Source organism: Gopherus flavomarginatus, chromosome 2 (genome assembly GCF_025201925.1).
Source record: "Gopherus flavomarginatus isolate rGopFla2 chromosome 2, rGopFla2.mat.asm, whole genome shotgun sequence".
NCBI classification, from domain to species: Eukaryota; Metazoa; Chordata; order Testudines; family Testudinidae; genus Gopherus; species Gopherus flavomarginatus.
Genome location: NC_066618.1, coordinates 111,944,565 through 111,962,847, shown reverse-complemented (window position 1 = coordinate 111,962,847; position 18,283 = coordinate 111,944,565). Strand labels below are relative to the sequence as shown.

Here is an 18,283-nt window from a genome sequence, read left to right as displayed (position 1 = left end):
TGTCATATACACCACATGAGTTATCATCATAACACTGTGAGCAATCTCTCATTCACACAGCATTCAAATTTATATCCTGCCCCACACACGCATATCTCCCATTGACTTAACTGAGAACACCATTCACAAAGTGATGGCAGTTTAGAGTGTGCAAAGTTCCTTACTGATGAACATTTTGACAGCAGAATGTTCCCATGTTCAGTTCCTTTACTTTTATTGATACCAATATTCTCCAATCTTCACTGCAAACAACACAAAATGGAAAGCTTTTGGCAGCTTCAGCATCATAGGCAAAGGTGCAAAAGGGCTGGAGATACATTCTCACTGCTCAATATTTTTTCTTATGCGTTAATTAAAACACTATTCTGTAATGAGCTTTTCCAGTTTCACTAGCCTTCTCTTCATTTGCCTCTCTACATAACCAGACATTTTTGTGCAAGGAACACATGTTCAAAAGACATGTGGAACAAATTCACGCTGCTCTAATAAGATATATGATTGGGAGGAATGATATCCTCACTACAAAAATGTCTTCCTGTGGTTTCTAATGAAAAAAAAAAAGGAAGAAAACGAGAGAGAAACAAAAAGGGGAAATTATATTATTCTGACCTATAACAGTGCTATTTGTAAGGAAGTGAACTCTCAATAACATGACAAATTAATTACTTAATCCTTGATTTATGATTCAGTGAAAGATCTTCTGGGGGGAAAATGCCTTTTATTCTATAGCCAGACAGTCCTTACTTTGATTAGAACAATTCCATTGTACTTTTTAAATGCAATACCTTGGTATTCTATCATTTGAAATTCTCTTGCCTGTTTCTGTGTAAAGATCACATCCACAGTTACCCATAAAAGCACAAACTTAGCTAGCCATTTCTACGCTGCTTTCAGGGTGTTTAATTTTAATCTGTCAGTCAGGTACTGTTATCAGCAAGCCACTCCAGCAGTACTTGCTTTTCAGAAGGTAATAGGCTGTTACTTGTGAGGTTGACTATCTTCTCTCATCTTGTTACTAAAGTGTGTATATTTGTCCTCTAAATTCACAAGAGGCTGCAGCAAGACAATGACACTTATCTCTGACCCTTGAAAAATAAACTGTATGCTGCTTCTTCATTTTCCTTTACTCTTCCCCTTGAAGAGAAATATTCATTTTGTGGAAAGCTTTCAAACATCTCAGACTACAGATGAGTTCAAACCAAAACCACAGATCTGAACACTCCCAAATGTTAGGGAAATTTGTATCCAGATCCAAAAGCCATGCCTTGCCACTAACTGTATAGATTTATAGATTCTAGGGCTGGAAGGGACCCCGACAGGTCATCGAGTTCAGTCCCCTGCCCTCATGGCAGGACCAAATACTGTCTAGACCATCCCTGATAGACATTTATCTAACCTACTCTTAAATACAGGCAAGTCTTATCTTACGCCAGGGTTCCGTTCAGCGGTTATCACGTAAAGCCGCGTATAGTCAAAATTATGTCCTCAAGCCCTTTAAATCTCACCCGCAGCTCCGGCGGCCGGGCCAGCATTTAAAGGGCTGGAGTTGCAGCCGGGATTTAAAGGGCTCCGCCAGGCTTCCCGATGCGGTGGGGAGCCTGGAGGAGCCCTTTAAATTCCACCCGCAGCTTTGGCAGCCGGGCTGGGGCTGGCATTTAAGCGGCCCAGAGCTCCATGGTGGCTGGAGCCTTGGGCCCTTTAGTTCGCCACAGGGGCTACCAGCCACCTCTCCAGCTGAGAGCCCTCTGGGTGATGTAAAGGCCCTGGGACTCCCAGCCACAGTTGGTGCCCCAGGACCTTTAATTCTTGAGGCCATGCCCCCCCCCACTTGAGGCCACGCCCCCCTGACTCCGGCCATACATGTAAAGTTGAAATTGTGTATGTTAAATGTGCATAAGTTGCAACAGACCTGTATCTCCAGAGATGGAGATTCCACAACCTCCCTAGGCAGTTTATTCCAATGTTTAACCACCCTGACAGTTAGGAACTTTTTCCTAATGTCCAACCTAAACCTCCCTTACTGCAGTTTAAGCTCATTACATCTTGTTCTATCCTTAAAGGCTACGGTGAACAAGTTTTCTCCCTCCTCCTTATGACACACTTTTAGATACCTGAAAACTACTATCATATCCCCTCTCAGTCTTCTCTTTTCCAAACTAAAACCCAATTCTTTCAGCCTTCCTTCATAGGTCATGTTCTCAAGACCTTTAGTCATTCTTGTTGCTCTTCTCTGAACCCTCTCCAATTTCTCCACATCTTTCTTGAAATGCGGTGCCCAGAACTGGACACAATACTCCAGCTGAGGCCTAATCAGTGCAGAGCAGAGCGGAAGAATGACGTCTCGTATCTTGCTCACAACACACCTGTTAAAGCAACTCAGAATCACGTTTGCTTTTTTTGCAACAGCATCACACTGTTGACTCATATTTAGCTTGTGGTCCACTATACACCCTAGATCCTTTTCTGCCGTACTCCTTCCTAGACAGTCTCTCCCCATTTTGTATGTGTGAAACTGATTTTTCCTTCCTAAGTGGAACACTTTGCATTTGTCTTTGTTAAACTTCACCCGGTTTACCTCAGACCATTTCTCCAATTTGTCCAGATCATTTTGAATTATGACCCAATCCTCCAAAGCAGTTGCAATCCCTCCCAGTTTGGTATAATCTGCAAACGTAATAAGTGTACTTTCTATGCCAATATCTAAGTCGTTGACGAAGATATTGAACAGAGCTGGTCCCAAACAGACCCCCTGCGGAACCCCACTCATTATACCTTTCCAGCAGGACTGGGAACCATTAATAACTACTCTGAGTACGGTTATCCAGCCTCTTATGCACTCACCTTACAGTAGCCCCATCTAATTTGTATTTGCCTAGTTTATTGATAAGAATATCATGCGAGACCATATCAAATGCCTTACTAAAGTTTAGGTATACCACATCCACTGCTTCTCCCCTATCCACAAGACTTGTTATCCTATCAAAGAAAGCTATCAGATTGGTTTGACACGATTTGTTCTTTACAAATCCATGCTGGCTATTCTCTATCACCTTACCACCTTTCAAGTGTTTGCAGATGATTTCCTTAATTACTTGCTCCATTATCTTCCCTGGCACAGAAGTTAAACTAACTGGTCTGTAGTTTCCTGGGTTGTTTTTATTTCCCTTTTTATAGATGGGCACTATATTTGCCCTTTTTCAGTCTTCTGGAATCTCTCCGGTCTCCCATGACTTTCCAAAGATAATAGCTAGAGGCTCAGATACCTTCTCTATTAGCTCCTTGAGTATTCTGGGACGCATTTAATCAGGTACTGGTGACAGTAATGGTCAGATCTCTTTGAACTTTGGAGAAGTTCAAATCTGGAGTGAGATCTAAACCTTTCAGGTCAGGCCTATCTCTACTGAAAAACTAAATCCATTTAATGTTCAGCTGTTTTTTTCTTTTCTTTTTATACTGTTATTTACCTACATTTGTTAATTCTCAATGCTATGTGGTAAACAAATGTAGTCTCCGTACAACTTGGCACCTCCTCCTGCACAATCATGTAAGGAAGGTATAATGCTGAATTTGTGGCAACATTTTTTCTGATGGCAGACTGTGACATAAAGGGAAGCAGTGTCGCCTACTGTACTGGGGCTCATGAGACCTGGTTCTATTCCCAGCTCTGTCACTGGTCTATGGAATGACCTTGGGCAAGTCACTTCACCTCTCTGTGCCCCAAATTGTCCATCTGTAGAAAGGAGATGATGAGACTGACTCCTCTGAAAAGTGCTTTGAGATCTGCTGATGAAGAGAGTTCTACAAGAGGTAGGCACTATTATAAGCATAAGATTATGACTTCCCTGCGATATCAGTAGTAAAACTGATATGAGAGAAAAATCAGGCTTACTGTAATGAACTTGTAGAGGTTTCTTTCTCTGTATGTGTACAAGTGTCTTCCTACTGGATGGAAACAGAACTGCTCTCCTGTATGTCATAGGCTTCCTATTGCTGACAGCTATTGGAAGTTCTTCTTTAGCTGAAGTGCAGTGTTTTTGGGAAAGGATCATTTGAGCTTCATTCACATTGCTGCCACTAAGTTCAGAGTGTCCATGGATGGTATAAAGCACAGTGACAACTATTAGGTACTAGATGATTCAGGACACTTTAAATACAGTATATCCAAATAGTGTATCTAGTTACTTCCTGAATCTCTGACTATTTTTGGCCTTCCCTTAAAACTGAGTGCCATATGAATTTTGTTCAAATCTAATAAAAAAAGATGATGAGTTTGGTCAGGTCAGCCAAGTTCCAATATAGTCTCCACATCACAGGGCAGACATGCAAGTAAACACAAATAGTTTTCTGTTCATGGAAAGCCCAGGAGAAGACTAATACTATAGGTGAGGAGTAAGGTGCAATTGGTACTGCTGTGTGAGAATTCATCCACTAGCAGAGGTTCATCTGCGTATCTCTAGTAGTCATAAGCACTAACAGGTGACAACCTTTACATTTGGAGACGCCTCTGCACCTTTTATACTTGTTTTTTATTAAGCTTATTATGTGCATGTACATTCTTTCATTCAATTTTAGGAACATCGGTATTAATCGCCTGAATATCTAACTTTGTTTTTATAAGGCCGGGAAACGAACTATTCTGATATAACAAGCTGCTTACAAGTCAGATAAAAGCAGCCAAAGTTGCAGAAACAATAAACACAAACAGGATGATACCGTGCTCAGTTCAGACACAACACTTTAACCTCTGTATTAAAAAAAAAGATACTTCTGATAAAGTAGCAGCTGGAGGCACTGTAGAATTCCTATACCACTTTCCAGCCCCCCAGGATACAACACTTTGAACTGGAGAGAGTTCTCTTGTAGCTAAGAACAGACAGCAGAAAAAAATTAAATTAGGGAGAGTAAGCAAGAGGGTGCTCTGTATGTTCTAGGGACTGTATAGTTCCTCACCTATGATCTGCTTTTATCCATTATTAAGCCAGCAACTTCTAAGGAGCTTTGTACTTCAGTTTGCACATGGATGTATTCTAGCAGAGAAATCACAGATGGGATCACTTGGAAACAGGGTTGAATTATTAAAGTTGGGGTTTGTTTTTTTTTGGTTAATCATGTGTGGTACACATGTTAAAGAATTATGTCATATCTCATCGCCTTGCATGTGAATGAAAAACAGGGCTTTTTTCAAAGCAGCATTGAACTTAATTAGCTAGCTCCAAGATTTATGATAAAATTTCCAAAACAAGGCATGTAACATATTCTTCCTCTTTTTTTCTATCTAATAAACAAATCTTTTAAAGCAAGTCTGCCACTGTTAAAAGGCAGCAATTACCAATTGTAATTAAAAAGGCAGCATCATCACAACTGCAAAATAAATACTGTTCCTCTGATGATCTTAAAAAAACCCCCAAACCCTAAATAGACAGGACAATAACACACACCTCTCTTGTAGTTTCTTGTTTTACTTTTGAGGGATTTCTAATATAATTGAAAGGGGCATTTTTTTTAAAGCATAGTAGATATGTAAGGATAACAAGTTATTTGGGAAACCATGATGCAATATGCCTTCCCACTGGTATGAGAATTCCAATAATCTCCCACTTTGCTTTCAACAATCATCTAACCATAAATATCCTTTTTCAAAATTTTATGTTGATTTTCAAATTGTTTCATTACTTTTTGGGGGGAGTGAAATGTAGGCCTGAGGATATAAAAGGGGATGGCACATGGTAGCATGCCCCCCACCCCACATTGTTTAGTGGTGTTTGAGAGCATGGGAACAGCTGGTGATTTGAGCATATTGAGAATATAAGTGAGTTCAGAGGGCTGAGGAAATACTACAATTGGCTGTAAAAATAAATCATAGAACTCACTATTACATGAGCACTATAAGTACATTTCTGCTGTATAGCATTCTAAGGTTTATGGGTTTTAATTCAAAACAGAAAACCAACCTGAACAGTCCACATTTTTAAAGTATCCCCTTGCCTTCCACTCAGCCACAGAGGATTTATGGCTCTTTTTTAATCTTTTCAACACACTCATTCTGATAGTTAAAAGTGAAAACTGGTAACTTTCTCTTCTCTCCCTAACATACTGTACCCTGCTTCTGTTCCCACCAATCTTTTTTTTTTAATTTAACCATAACGAGTCATTTGAAGAAGTTCAGCAGCAAGGCAAAAATTCCAAGGATGAGAACTTTGTTTTAATCTCCATGTGTGTGAGACCACAACAATGGGTCTGCAGCCTCACAAACCTTCCTGGAGTCAAAGGAACAGTTCAAATCAAAAGAGCACGTCTTTGGAGTTCTGCAATATTTTTGTGGGAAGAACCACCCAAAAAAAACCCCACCATAACATTTTTGTTCTTTTTTTATTGTGTGCACATTTTTTAATTCAAGTTTTTTTTCTGGATGTAAAGAATGACAGGTCTCAGCATAATGTCTGCTGGAGGATATTACTGCAATGCAACAAACAGAACATTGTCTCTGTACCGTTCATACTGGCACTAAGTTTGTTTAGGTTTTTTGGATGACAAAAGGACAACACTGATGACGTGTTTTTTCTGCATGTTAGATGGCCACTTTTAAGCAGGAAGAGAAACCATGATCCTGTGGTTAGGGCACTCACTCACTCACAACTTGGGAGACCAGAGTTCAATTCCTTGCTTTGCCACAGACTTCTTGTGTGACCGGGGTAAGTCATTCAGTCTCTCATCTGCAAAATGGGGATAACAGCTTTTCCCTACCTCATGGGGATGTTGTGAAAATTATTACACTAAAAATTGTGAGGCTCCTAGATATCCCAGTAATGAGGGCCATAGAGATAGATATAGGACGTTAGATAGACTCATTATGGAGAAGTTCCACACAGTCTTAGAATCTTAGTAGGAAAACAAAGTAATTTCTACTTGCTGGAAACACTGACGACAGGTTTCATCAATGTCTTTACTGTATATTTTCACTATGTTACAGATTCTGATACGCTTATTCATGTTAAATGGTCTCTGACCCCACCAGCAGCCCTAATGAAACCTATGGAATTATTTAGAGAAGAAAGTACTTCTCACAGTGACTCCGTGTTACATTAATACTTTAAACATGTTTAAAAAAAATCAAGCAGCAGTTTTGTAAAATGACTGTGGGACAAATAATCACTGAGGAAGATTCCTCTAGGATGAACAGATAAACCACGCACCACAGCTGAAATCTTGGTCTCACTGAAACCAATGGCAAAACTCTCAGTGAAGCCTAGATTTCACTTTATATTATCAGCTACTCACCTCTCTTCTCATCTACTGTGGATACTGCCTGGATTAAAAGTGGTGCATTGGATTCTGTATACTCCACAAACACCAGCTGCAGTTTCAGTGCTGTTTTTACCACCAGACGGAACTGAAAGAAAAGAAAGTAACTTGTCATTCAGCAGCTCACAGTATTTCCAGATGTGCTGCATGCCACTGTACCAGATGTAAGCGCTGCATTTTGGCTCGAGGCAGCAATGGCAACAATATGAGAGAATGAAGTTATTTGAGCCACATAAATAAAAGTTCTGCACAGCCAGTTGGCCTAGCAGTTCACTGATAGGACAGCACTCTCCCCATTAATTGCAGCTCAGTCTTAACTCCAAAACTGAGGCTCCAAAGTGCATAACAAATATGACAATACATTCCTTACACTCCCTAGATAGTCCCTGGTCAAAGCATGATAGACACTGAATCTAATGATCTGAGAATCTCATCTCATAACACAGTATTTATTGTTCATTACTTGTGAGTGATTAACATGGTCAGATTTCAAGCTCTTCCTACCTGTCACACAATAGGATATGATTTTTCCCTGCTTTCTTTTTCATTTCTTATAATATTTCTATTTTAATAGCATTAAACAGATTGAAATTCATTTAGCATGGAACCTGGGAGAAGAGTGTTTATACTTAGCTGTCCCAGAAAACTCTATCATAAAATGGCCCTTTTGTACTCCAGAGGAGGGGAGCATTGAGTTTGTAACCTGCTAACAAGAAAACAAAAACTCCATCAATGAGCGAGGCCTCCCATCATTTATTCTCTGAGTCCAGAAAATGCCCAACTTTGCTTTCTATGATGAAATTCTGATCCAGCTGAAATCACTGGCAATTCCCGTTGACTTCAGTACTTTCATCCATAGATTTCTCAGTAACAGACAGGAGGGTTTGTCTATGAGATAATTTCCAAAACACACAGTGGGAGCAGTTACACGCTCTCATATAAACACCCACAGACCTGACTTCTGACAAAGCCTTCTCCCCTGCAGGGTAAATTTCACCAAATAATGCAGAGTCTCACATATAAAAAACACTAAAAGAAGGAGAACTTTTAAACGGACAGGATTGTGCATGGTCAGTGGAGAGGAATTGTATTGGAATGGGTGTCATGGGTTAAAACTATTCTATTCTCAGTCCTCCAAAGCCATGGATTTAAAGCTGGAGAAATGGGTGATTGTAACAGCGTGGCTCACCCCTTGAAGACTGAAGCTAGCTAACGCTGATTACAGAAAGAGCCAGACCTGGGAGAGATCCTAGTGGCTGACTTATAAACAGGGATCCTAGTTTTCCATGATAAAGAAAACAAAATTTTCTGATTAAAAATACCCCATAAAAATCCATGTTTTCCTGCGATTAAAATGAAACACTGAACTTTAGTTCCCCTAGCCACAATGGGGAGCCCTGCTGCCTAGGGTTGACAGCCCGAGCTGAGCCACCTGGGGCTGACAGCCTGAGCCCCACTGCCCGGGGCTCGAGTTTTCAGCTCTGCTTCGGTTAATACAGAGAGCCAGACAATGGAGGCTCGGATAGATAGGGTAATACTACTTATGTTTTTATTTTCTCACAACATGTAAAAACTAAACGTTCTCTATAAAAATGTAAATTCCGCATTTTTCCACAGCTAAAGAGATTTCGAAGATCCTTGCTTATAAACGGTAATAGAAGTGGGTCCGCATAGAGAATGTGAAAAGCTCCTGCAGGGTATACCTTGAGACCAAGGGCACTGTGACAGAGAGGAGCAGCAGTGAACAGGAGGCTCTTGCTAGAGACCCAGACTGACAGATAGGTTTGGACCTGAAAGTCTGAACCGGAAGACTGAGCTCCAGCCAAGGAAAGCCTGAGAGCCTTTTGGGAGACTCTTAGGACTTACCTCTGGGAAGAAGGACTGGTGATTCCCTGCCTAAAAGGAAAGAGTGAATTAACTGGGGTTTGGGCCAGTATATAAGGACTCAATTAAAACATTCCCCTACTGGGGTCCCATTTATTGTCTGTGGACTGTGAGTTATTAAGGGGTACTGAAGAAGGGAGAAATTGGTAGCAGGACATGGCAGAGTAGCCACACTCCAACATACTAGGATCGAGCAAAGCTCTGTAAGAATGGGTATTTGTAACTTTTATTCGTTTTATCTGTTGAAAGCTAACCAAGGCCTTGAGGAACATGTCATTAAATAGTTAGAGCAATGTGGTGCCCCTACCAATATGATAATTTTTGCCTGCTTTATAATTTAACATGTATCCGTGCAGAGACAGGACACTCTAAACAGCAGTTCGCAAACTATGGGGCAGGCCTCCAAGGCAGACATGGGAATGTGTCAAGGGAGGCACAAGTTCTGGCTCTCCTTCCCCCCCTACCCTTATTCCCTCACCTGGAGGCAGCCCAGGCTCAGGCTCTCCTCACCCCACTTCCCATTTCTCACCTGGAGGCAGTGGGACTGTGACTGTCAGCCCCGGAGTGGCAGCAGTGTAGAAGTAAGGGTGGCAATCGGGAACTAAGTCTGCTGTGAAAAGTGATATTTGTCAATATCACTTTTCACATTGCTGCCCTTACTTCTGTGCTGCTGCTGGCGTGGTGCTGTCTTCAGAGCTGAGTGATGATACATGTACTTGGATGGGAGGCGTAAATAACTACAGACACAAAGAAGAGGGCCCCATCATATAATTTTGAGAACCACGGCTCTAAAAGAATCCGAGCATTACTGTCTTATCACAATAGTAGGCAGGAAAGTAACTGAGACACAGATCACCAGTTCCTAAAACACATTTGTCTCATTCCAAGAAAAATCATTGTCCCAAAAACTATTGCTTCAAGGACATATATATAGTTGGTCTGTCTAACTATGGCACTTATAGTTCCCATTATCAGTATCTGAGAGCCTCACAATCTTTAATTTATTTATCCTCACAACATCCTACGAGTTACGAAAATACTATTACCCCAGTTTTACAGATTAGAAACTGAGACACAGAAAGATAAAGGGCAATTGACTTTTAATAAGATTCAGTGTGACACTACCCAGGGTACACTCTGGACTGATGAACAGATATGTTCCCTCAGTTCACCAGCCTGGGGGGGCCTTTCACACTGGTTTGCTGTGAGAGCTACCAATCTTAGTCTGCTCTCACACAACCTCCAGCATGCAAGTTACTCTCAGTTATATTGTATGAGTGCTATAGCCAGCCACTCGTGAATTATACTGCAGAGCAACACCAGCAAACTCCCAGTCCCTGACTTTCTCCCAGAAATGTTCGTCTTGTACTGCCCAGCTCTCTCCTGGACAATACATACTCACGTTAAGTCCGTCATTTTATTAATAAATGATATGCACAAATCCTGTTATCCCAAGTGGAGTTTCCCAAACACTTCAATACAAACAAACTGGTTTATATAAATCAGTAAAATAAATGTATTAACTACAGAAAGAGATTTTAAGTGAATACACATGATGATGCATAAAAGTGAGAATTGGTTACAAGAAAATAAAAGTAAAACATTGCTAAGCCCTCACTTAACAAGCTGAAAGAACTCAAGCCAAGTCTCTCTCACCACACGTCTAAGCAGTTTTATTGGCTGAATCTCCATCAGTCAGGATTCCTCACCCAATCCAAAGCTATTCCCTTTGCTCATCAGGTGTTGTGAATGCCATGGGTAGACAGAAAGGGTGGAATAATTTGGAGTGTCTCCTCTCTCCATTTAAAGTTCTTTCTCTTCTTTGAGAACCATCTCCAGTTGGGGTTCAGAAGACAGAAAATCTGTGTGGACTCCAACCCTCCAGCTGTTTCTTTGTCAAAATGTAGATTTTCACCCATATCCTCTTTCCTGCCAAAAAATGGCCACTTAACCAGGTGATGGTCCATTTGATTTTACTGACACTTGGATGAGGTACTGGGCAATGGCTCTGGGGAACTGGTTTGTGGCTGCTGCCCCCAGACTTGGAACATGTTTAGTAGTACCATACAGAAGAATCCTATAACTTTACATGCAATGCTGCCACACATAGTTTACCAAAATAATAATGACCAGCAAATCATAAGTTTTCAAATGATACCTCACACGGCATACTTGTACAGGGCTATGATACATTTGGTAAAAGGGGTGAACATAGGGATACAGATAGTCACATTCAGGTGGTTAAGTCACTTTTGAAAATGGGAGTTGCAGCTCTGAGAGGTGCAATACCTAAATACCTTTAAAAGGCTGTATGTAGTGTTATGGTAGCCAGAAGAGCTCTGGGTAAGCTAGTAACTTGCCTCTCTCAGTAACGGAAGTTAGTCAAATAAAAAATATTATCTCATCTACCTTCTTTCTTTAAAAAAATTGGGTCTCTGTCACTTTCCCAAGATCACTCAAGCAGTCCATGGAAAAACAGGGTCTTAAACCTAGGTTTCCCAAATCCCAGATTAGCACCCTAATCACCAGACTGTCTAGTGACTCCTTGTTTTAAGAAAGCAGTGAAGGAACTAATGAAAATCAGATGCTTACAGATGGTCTTCTAATAATGTGGCGCAAAACTCAATTGAATAAGGGGTATCTGGAGATGATTTTTATTGTTTAATTATCATTTAAAACTATTAATCAATTTTATATTTAGGGCCCAGACAAGGTTTCTTGAGCTATGCACTGCACAAATGTTTAAGCAGAGTCTCTTCCCTGAAAAGCTTTCAATTTAAGATCCAAGGAAATCTTACTGTAGGCCATAACTTTTGACTTTCCTTAGAACTTTAGGCTCAGTCACACTGGTCACTGCTGACTGGATCCACATGGAGGTATCTGGGAGCAAAGTCACATACAACTTCCAATAGACAAAAACCAGTATGAGATGTTAAGCTTTAAAAATTACCCATCTGTAATTCCACTACCTCCTCTATAAAGTAGAGGGCCATTTTGTGATCTCAGCATGCTAACTGGTGGTCATGGCTATCCGTGGTTGTTTACTAAGTCCATTTATTCTTCCATTCAGCTTGTATCTGGTATGCTACAAATCCTGTAAACCCTTAGGGCCAATGTGACTGTTTCAGCCTAACATGGTTTCTGTATGTGGATTTACTGAAGCACAGTCTGACTTTTTGAGCGTTCTCTGCTGCTGTCAACCTACTGTGTGGATACCAGACCATTAGACGGCTGCTGGGCATAATCCAGCAAGCAAGACCTGGAGGAAGAGGTGATTATATATTTTTTTCCTTTTAAATTGTAGTGTATGGCCTCATATAATTTTGGCAATGGGAAGATTTTTTTAATTCAGTTATAAAATTACACATTTTCTGGGTTCACTTGGCTCCAAATGGAGTAAAAACAGACAAAAAAAATAAATATTGGGGAAATGGGTATGTGTGAAACCACATGACCAAACTGGTTGGTGACGTTAATCACTTTAGTGGACAATGGATTTAGATGCTGTTAACTGTTTTCATCTCTTTGTCAATGAGATTTGTTGGCAGGGGATGAGGCTCTGAGTGTGATGCGCACTTCAGCATAAAGTGATACTGAAAGCTCTTGGACTGCTGATTTGTACTAAAGCAGGACTTTTATGTAGAATGGTCAATTTGCCCCCAAAATGAATTTTTTGGAGGGAAAGAAATTATTCACAAATTTGGATCAAATTTGTGGCAACCAGAAAAAAATGGATTTTTTTAACAAGTCAAAATAGTTGATTTCAGCCATTTTGAAATGAATCATTTCAACTTGTTTTGAAAGAAATGCTTACTTACTGTAACCGTGGTTCTTCAAGATGTGATGCAGACGTGTATTTCACGTGAGTGTGTATGCACACAGCATATTGGAACCAGAGATTTCTGCCTAGTAGTACCTGTAGAGGGGCAGCGCTCATGCCTCGTGGCCATAGCCCCCTTCTTCTCGCTATATGAGGAGGCACCATCCCAACCCCACTCAGTTCCTTTTCATCAAACACCCAGACTCCAATGCAGAGGGGATGGACGGGGTTGTGGACTACATGTCTGCATCACACCTCAAAGGACCGCAATTACAATAAGTAACCGTTCCTTCCACTTCTTCAATTAAATGCAGCCATGTATTTCAGATAGGTGATTCACAAGCAGTACCGCCAGGGGATAGGGCACACAGTCTATTTAAACAAGGACTGAAGGGCTGCCTTCCCAAAGCTTGCATGTGTTCTGGATGTCATGATAATGGCATAATGGTTCGTAAATATATGCATCGACGACCATGTCACAGTCCTGCAAATATCTAATATTGAGATGTCACTTAAGCTATTGACGTAGCTTGTGCTCTCACAGAATGAGCTTGCACCCATAGAGAGGTCATAGCTGAAGTCATTTTGTATTTAGTCATCATTCAGGAAGTTATCCATGTATAGACTGTCTGTGAGGAGACTGCATGTCCTTTCATACAGTCTGTACATGACACATACAGACGAGACAAAGCTTGAAAAGGTTTAGTCTTGTCCAGATAAAAGACCAGACATCATCTGATATCCAATATGTGAAGACACTGCTTTCTCTGGAGAAGGATGTGTCAAAAACCACAGGGAAATATACTGCCTGGTTTAAATTAAACTGAGGGACCACTTCAGACACAAATTTCAAGTGGAGCCACAAAATCACTTTGTCTTTGGAGAACTGCATGTAAGGAGGCTCTGCCATCAAAGACTGCAACTCACACACTCTCTTTGCATTCCTCTTATTGCCACGAGGAATGCAGTTTTTTGACATAAGAGAGGAAAAGGATAGGAGGCCAGGAAAAGGATAGGATACCAAAGGAGGTCCCATGAGAACCATTAAGACCACGTTAAGGTCCCACAGGGGAACTGGTTCTTGCACCAGCGGATGGAAACGAAGAATTGGAAGCACCAATCTTCCATGAATGGGTGGATGAAAGGCTGAGATTGCTGTTAGCTGCATAAGCGAAGTGTAAGGCCCAATGACTGAAAATGCAGCAAATACTTCAAGATGTCATGGATACAGCGTTGGCTGAACTTTGTGGGCCAATGACCACACGGAAAAACACCTCCACTTTGCCGAATAGGCCATCCTGGTTGAGGGTTTTCTAATACTGAATAGGACTACTGAACAGCTGCTGAACATTGCTCTTCCTCCTCATTCAACCATGGAACAGTCACGCCACAAGATGCAGAGTGTGACCATGATTCTGCCTGACCAGGTCGGGATAGAAAGGAAGGAATATGGGAGGCTGAATTGACCGCACGAGAAAGTTGGAAAACCAGCGCTGTCTTGGCCATAGGGAAAAAATCTGTTTCAGTTCAAACCAAACTGCTTTCCCCCAGATTTTGTGGTTCAGCCCCTTCCCCAAAAAAATCAATTATTGGCTCAGCTCTAATTTGTACCTTTGGGGAAGACAAGGGTGAAACAAGAGCATGAAACTGCCAAACAATCCCTTATTTAGTTTCCACAGTGTTTACACAGTTCTAAAATTATCAAGGGTACTACATCCATGGTGAGGTACTATACCCGTTTTAAAGTTACATCATGCATGGTGTCTCAGGTGAAAACAAAACAGTAGTTTCAGACTATGGACTTTAAAGAGCCACTCATTTATTATTAAATATCACCATCTAGTAAGAAGGATTTTTACATTTCTTAGTCAATGGGCTTTAAAAGGCTTTTGCAGGTTTCAAGGCATTTCTTTTCAGTATTTAAGATGGTATCTGCAGTATGAGAAAAATGTAAATATTTTGATCTCCTAACCTTGCTAAGTGGGAAGAAAGAGCACCAAACATATAACTCTGTAGCCTTATTTTTTCAAACCAGAGCAATAGATAAGATTAAAGATGCTAAATATTGATTTAATACACCCATAAACCAAATCTTTAATGTTCACATGAATCAGCAACACATTATGGTTACTGATGTGTAGCTCACAAAGCCAGTGTGTAGCTCACTAATTTGATCAGTGTAACTCTAAAAATATTATCTTAGGTATAACCCTTGGCTGAAATAACTATGGCTCCTAATTTCATAAGATGAGATTCTATGGGGTGCAACACAAAACTTGCAGCTCGAGGGGAGGAGAGTACCACATAATCTTTTCCCCTCGCTACCCAACTCAAGGGGCTGTAATTAGTTTTTTCCCTATGGGTACCAAGTTGTGCCTTTGCCTCAATTCCACTAAAAACTTTCCATGTTTGTAGTACCCTTTTTACCCTCCCATGAACACCACAACCCTGGGTTCCAATCTGTGTACTTGAGCACAGGGATGCTCTGAGAGTGTCTTGATAATTCTGATGCATATACTACCTTTTTTCTGTATTTCATATATTACAGTGATTAGAAATTTGCTAAAGTAACCAGCCAAGTAATATATCACAGAATTATAGGGGCAATAATTAAATGATTACTCATAATGCCTAGCTGTTTTTTGAGTCCATCAATGCTTCGCAGACCATACAGAGTAGGTATTTACACCCTGACACAATAAATGCATGGTCCATCCCAAACCACTCAACAGATTGCAGTGTCACACAAATGACTTTTCTACACCAAGGGTTAGTAGAAGATAAATAAAGAGAAGGAAGATGCCAGGGTGAGACCGGGAATCCTGTCTTAAACACTACGAGGCAAACAGACACTGAAGTAGAATGAAGAATGAAATTCAGTCTATTTGAAACACTGGTCTCAGGGCAGAGGTCAGAAACAATGACCCAGAAGCCTAGCAGAACAGAAATCCCAACTCCAGTGCCTTCCACTCACACAAAAGTATATATAGCTTCCACAAAGGTGCTTGCTGAACAAATAAAAAACATTTCAACAGCCACAGCCAACACTAAATTAGATCATTTCATGAATAGAGGAAACAACACAAAAGAGAGAAAATGGTCTTCTATACTCTGATGAGAATTTAGTTCATCAAAGCCCCTGGTAGGGTATTTTTAGGAACTAGTGCAAGGCATGTTTGTTAACCCTGGATTTCAATTTTTCATAAATTAGGCCCATGGGTAGGGGTATTTTCCCAATCCAGGGGTGAAAGGGGTTGAGGTAGGGACTGCATTGGTTGTTGGCAATCATTTTAATCTATGTATTGCATCCAGACACCACAGTAATGGGTGCAATACACAAAGTTCTGTGTTCTATTCCCAAACTCCTGAATCATTAACTTCCAATGAAAACTATGTTTAAATCATTTAAGCTGTTTCTAAGATATACCAGACTTCTTACACTTTGTAATAAAGGAAGATGAATTGTTTCCTGTAGGATTTTAAATAGCAAGCCAAATTACTACGAAAATCTGTAGGACACATGCAACTTTGATTTAACAGGAGGTGGTGCAGTCAGAACAATCATAAGCCGAAACAGACTGCAAAGGTACAACTGTGGCATCTTATGAGACAATAGCATCATCACAATGTGATCAGTTTGGGGTTGTGATTAATTCCATATTTTTCCTGCTTTTCTTAAGGCATTTACAATTTTACATTGCAAATACCACTGTATGTGAAAAAAAGATGTCAGCCCTTTAGGGTTATAAATACATCCACTGACCCAAGGAAGCGATGTTTCACTAACTGCAAACCAGGTTTTGAGATTGAGCCTAGATTCTTAAATCACTGAGGACTGTGATGTCAATGTTTTTCTCAAGGATGCTGGAGGGGATTGAGAGGGAGAAGTGATGTTCACAAAGTACTTTGTTCTTTTCACATCACTTGCCAGCCAATCCACAGAGAGGAAATTATGTTAGTATCTTCTGGCTAAAGATAAAATGCAGCCATCACTGTAAAAGGGGAAAGCAAGGAAGTGAAGAAACATTAACATTTTCCCTCTAAGCATCTTTTACACTGTACAGTGAGTTTGGCAGTTCCTTCCTGTTTTATCTCTTTACATTAAGACAATCAGAATAATGTATTACAAAGCTAGACAAACATACTGCACAACAGAGATTGCATGATTAATATTCCAATGAAGGGCCTCATTCCATTTGTTAACCATTCCCCTAGAAAAACCTAAAACTTTACAGGGGAAGTTGACAAAAGGTTCACTAACTAGTGTTCAAAACAATATTCACTTTGTGCACCTTTTAGCAATTTAGGCATCTTACTTTTCAATTTTTAAAGGAATTCCTAACACTGTAAATTCAGTGTTCACTGGACGCAACATAGTTACTCCAGAATTACACCAAAATAACTGAGGGATTAATTTAGCTCACTGAATTTTAGTCACTTGAGGCCTGAGCCAATGCACACTGAAATCACTGGGAGTCCTTCCAGTGAGTCAGGCCTTCAGCATATTGTCATGCTACATAAGAGACTGAGATTCAAGCTGCCCCTTGGGATATTACACCTCAGACCAGCAGGGGGCAGGAGTTCAGAAAAGTCAAAACTCTCTTCTTCATTGGGGAGATTCATACTACAGTAGAACCTCAGAGTTACAAACACCAGAGTTATGAACTGACCGGTCAACCACACACCATATTTGGAACCAGAAGTAGGCAATCACGCAGCAGCAGAGACCAAAAAAAATACAGTACAATACTGTATTAAATGTAAACTACTAAAAAAATTAACAGAAAGTTTAAAAATAAAGATTTGACGACATAAGGAAACTGTTCCTGTGCTTGTTTCATCTAAATTAAAATGGTTAAAAGCAGCATTTTTCTTCTGCATAGTAAAGTTTCAAAGCTGCATTAAGCCAGTGTTCAGTTGTAAGCTTTTGAAAGAATAACTAACGTTTTGTTTAGAATTACAAACTTTTCAGAATTATGAACAACCTCCATTCCCAAGGTGTTCATAACTGAGGTTCTACTGTACTTTATTCTCAGCACCTTCTTGATCCATGTAGCAGTTCCCAGAAGGATTGCAATTATGTTTGGCTGCAAGGTTGTTGCTGTAATAAAGCTACTACTTATGCAAAGATGGAGAGAAGGCAAAGTATTGGACCTAAATAACAATAGGTAACTCTCTCTTACTCAGATGGGCCTAGAAGTTGTAATTAACATTGTAGCTCTCCCTCAGGCAAAACTCCCTCTGATATGTAAGCGAGTTTTGCTTGAGTAAGTATTG

At 40.4% G+C, this 18,283-nt stretch overlaps 1 protein-coding gene across 11 annotated transcripts in view; it reads right to left on the bottom strand.

The window, feature by feature from the left end:
- Positions 1-18,283, bottom strand: part of FHOD3 (formin homology 2 domain containing 3) — a 657,808-nt gene that overhangs the window by 196,989 nt on the left and 442,536 nt on the right. For all 11 annotated transcript variants that reach the window (XM_050937644.1, XM_050937645.1, XM_050937647.1 and 8 more), the window contains exon 7: positions 7,279-7,390. In XM_050937644.1, coding sequence (XP_050793601.1) covers positions 7,279-7,390 — 112 coding nt within the window. The remainder of the gene's footprint in view (positions 1-7,278; positions 7,391-18,283) is intronic.